Source organism: Bidens hawaiensis, unplaced genomic scaffold (genome assembly GCF_021521415.1).
Source record: "Bidens hawaiensis isolate Kalapana, Puna unplaced genomic scaffold, B.hawaiensis_p1.1 tig00036368_1, whole genome shotgun sequence".
NCBI lineage: Eukaryota > Viridiplantae > Streptophyta > Magnoliopsida > Asterales > Asteraceae > Bidens > Bidens hawaiensis.
In genome coordinates, this window is record NW_027505408.1 from 40,795 (window position 1) to 43,950 (window position 3,156).

At 35.8% G+C, this 3,156-nt stretch overlaps 1 protein-coding gene across 1 annotated transcript; it reads right to left on the reverse strand.

Moving 5' to 3' along the window:
* Positions 1-420: 420 nt before the first annotated feature.
* On the reverse strand, positions 421-1,954 carry LOC143613006 (UPF0481 protein At3g47200-like). Its single transcript, XM_077086840.1, has one exon. It carries the CDS (start codon positions 1,925-1,927, stop codon positions 500-502), a length of 1,428 nt encoding a protein of 475 aa, XP_076942955.1. The 5' UTR covers positions 1,928-1,954; the 3' UTR covers positions 421-499.
* Positions 1,955-3,156: the final 1,202 nt, after the last annotated feature.

Below are 3,156 nucleotides of genomic sequence, written 5' to 3' on the forward strand. Positions count from 1 at the left end.
GAAAATTAGGGAAAGAAAAGGGGAAAGTAATAATCCACAGTGGCCACCACGTAAGATATTTTTTGACAACTCAGATGACACATAAGCAAAAAGATAACGGAGTTAGTGCTCCGTCAGTCACGGACTGATGGAAGAAACGAATGTTAAAGTTGGGACCGTTGCCAGCCAAAATGAAAGTTGGGACCAGCGCCGATAAAAATGAAATAGTTGGGAGCAATAAAAACCAATTTTCCTTAAAAAAATCATAAATGATAGCATATTTCCAATCATAACATAGCTACAAACATACATATATAGCACACTTTTGTTTCATAGTAGCAGCATAGTTGACCTATTGATTACACTATGCACTAATATGATCTTATTTAAAAAGAAACCTAGCAAAACTAGGGAGAACTCAAATCAAACACAACACACCAAAACACAAATAGAACATACATCTCTCAAATTAAACACAACACACCAAAAGACACAATAAGACCCATCGACTTGTAGACGCTTATAAGTGATGATTCGTCTTTAGAAACATGCAAAGATCATCGCATGTGCTTTTGGGACTCCATGCGGTGTAATATGTCTGAACAGCACTAAGAAAAAGAGCTGTCAAAGCTCCAAAAAGTGCAAGAATTGTCCACGGGCTCCTGAGATATCCAATCTTAAGTTCGTATATAACTGTGTTCCTCCAACTTTTACAATGAGCTAGTATCTTTGTTTTAGCATCCAAATATGCATTATTATTTGGAGCTAGATCGATGGCTAGTTCTCTGAACAATTTTACGACTTCCTTATCACTCCCTAACGAGTTTTCAAGCACCTCAACTTTTCGAAGAAGCTTAACGTCATCAGGGTGATCAATCAGAGAATCAAGAAGACATACGTACGAAGCAACCCATGCATCATTTAAGCGCGAGAGCATTTCATAGGATGTTAAGTTTAATAACATGGGTTTGGTGGACTTATTCACAGTTATTGGAGGTAGTTCTAGATTCGCTGAAAACCACCACCTGCGTTGAACGAACTCAATGTAAGCCAAAGACATACTGTCACTTGGCCCAAAATCAATCCCTGCATCCACAAGGTCGTTAACATTGTACATGTAAAATTTTGTTGGAACTATTGAATCAATTGTGGGAGTGTTATCTTTGGGTACTTTTTTGGTAAGATTTTGATGAAGAAGATTGAGAAGATGATCGGGTGGTGATAATTCATCTAATTCGGTGTCCAATCTTGACACCGATGGTTTCCCATCATTTCGGAAACAATTAAGTATTGATACTAACCATGCTTTTTTCGGCTTCACGGGTGCCAAAATGGTGCCATCAATAAAAAGTTTAAACTTATTCAAAAGTTTGTCCCCCATCAAGTTCATCACCTCTGTTAGAACTATGTAAGGAATTTGGTTTTCCAACAAGAACAAATCTTGATGAACAAAGGCAATCTCATGTCTTTTTAACTCCGGACAATCTTCAGGCTTCTTACCGAAAATGTATTTAGCGTAGTACAAAATAAAACAAGAATCCAACACCATCATCTTAGTGAATTCCATATCACTAAACTCGCTTGCCAAGTCTTCTTCGTAAAAGCTTCTTAGTTCTTTTATCATTTCTTGTTCACCAAGCTTATCGTACAAATATCTAAGGATCACCTTGTTGCCTTTAAGGAGCCTCACTGTGAAATCAGGCTTGAGTTTCTCGACCAACTGGAGTTTTGGTTTCCCAAAATGGTATGGACCAATGGAGACAACCTTCGGAACATAGTATTTCTTGTAGTCGTGCGTCTCTTTCACCATTTCTGTGACTCTGGGGATTCGTGCGATTGAAATCGGTCGGGGTGTGGCACTGGGATTTAGATTGAAAATAGAGTTAATATGTTTGTCAAGAGTGTTGTTATCAGTGACCAGGGTTTGGATTTCCCCGGAGGCAGACATTTTTGGATTTCAAGGTTTAGGATATAATGGTGATTATGAGATCGGATTGTAAACAAGTGCTCATTATGGTATATTTGGTACAAGGATGATATATTGCTTACTACTTTATCAATTTCTACAAATGAATTTAAGAATATTATAATTCTAATAATTGATATAAAGTTAAGAATAACTTAAAACAAATATAAAGTTACTCCCACGAGTTTCACATGACAAAAAGGGTATCCAATATTTATTTTTGGAAATCAATATTTACATACTTTTAGCATAAATAAAACTAAACTTTATGAAGGATAATTTTTTCAAAAAGTGAGACAAATGAAACATAACCCAACTTTTATTATAACTAATTTCATTACAATTCCAGTATTATCATGTTCTAGTGAATCTTGAAACTTTACTATAAATAAAGTTGAACAATCATGATACGTGACATAAGTTAGCACCAATCAATTTGGAATATTATATTAATGGATAGAACTCTTAATGTTATATAAAGTTAGTGATCCCATGAGGGTCACTTAGCCCAAAATCAATCCCTGCATTCACTAGGTCAGTAACATTGTACATGTCAATTTTTTTTAGAGCAATTGAATTATTTGTGGGAGTGGGAACTTGGGGTATTTTGGTAAGATTCTTATGAAGAAGATTGAGAGATGATTGGGTGATTCATTTAATCCGGTGTCCGTTCTTGACATGGGTGATTTCTCATCATTCAGAAAACAATTAAGTACTGAATCTAACCATTTTATTTTCGGCTTCACGGGTGCCAAAATGGTGCCTTCGATGAATTGTTTAAACTTATAGAAAAGTTTGTCTCCCATTAAGTTCATCACCTCCGCTAGAACTTTGAAAGGAATTTGGTTTTCCAACAAGAACAAATCTTGATGAACAAAGACAATCTCGTGTCTTTTTTGACAATCTTCAGACTTCTCGCCAAAAATGTATTTAGCGTAGTACAAAATAAAACAAGAATCCAACACCACATCTTAGTGAATTCCATATCACTAAACTCGTTTGTTGAGTCTTCTTCATAAAAGCTTCTTAAATCTTGTAGCATACTTGGTTCACCAAGCTTGTTGTACAAAGCTTTAATGGTCTCCTTATTTTCTTTAAGGAGCTTCATGTTGGAAGTAATTTCCAACTTAATAGATCCGTCACGTGTAGGTGACCGGGTTAGAACTATTGGGCCTATGGAATTCATTAATGATGTAATGGGTTTATGGGGT

Excerpts from the sequence above, each read along its gene's own strand:
- LOC143613006 (XM_077086840.1), bottom strand. The coding sequence starts at position 1,927 with ATGTCTGCCTCCGGGGAAATCCAAACCCTGGTCACTGATAACAACACT.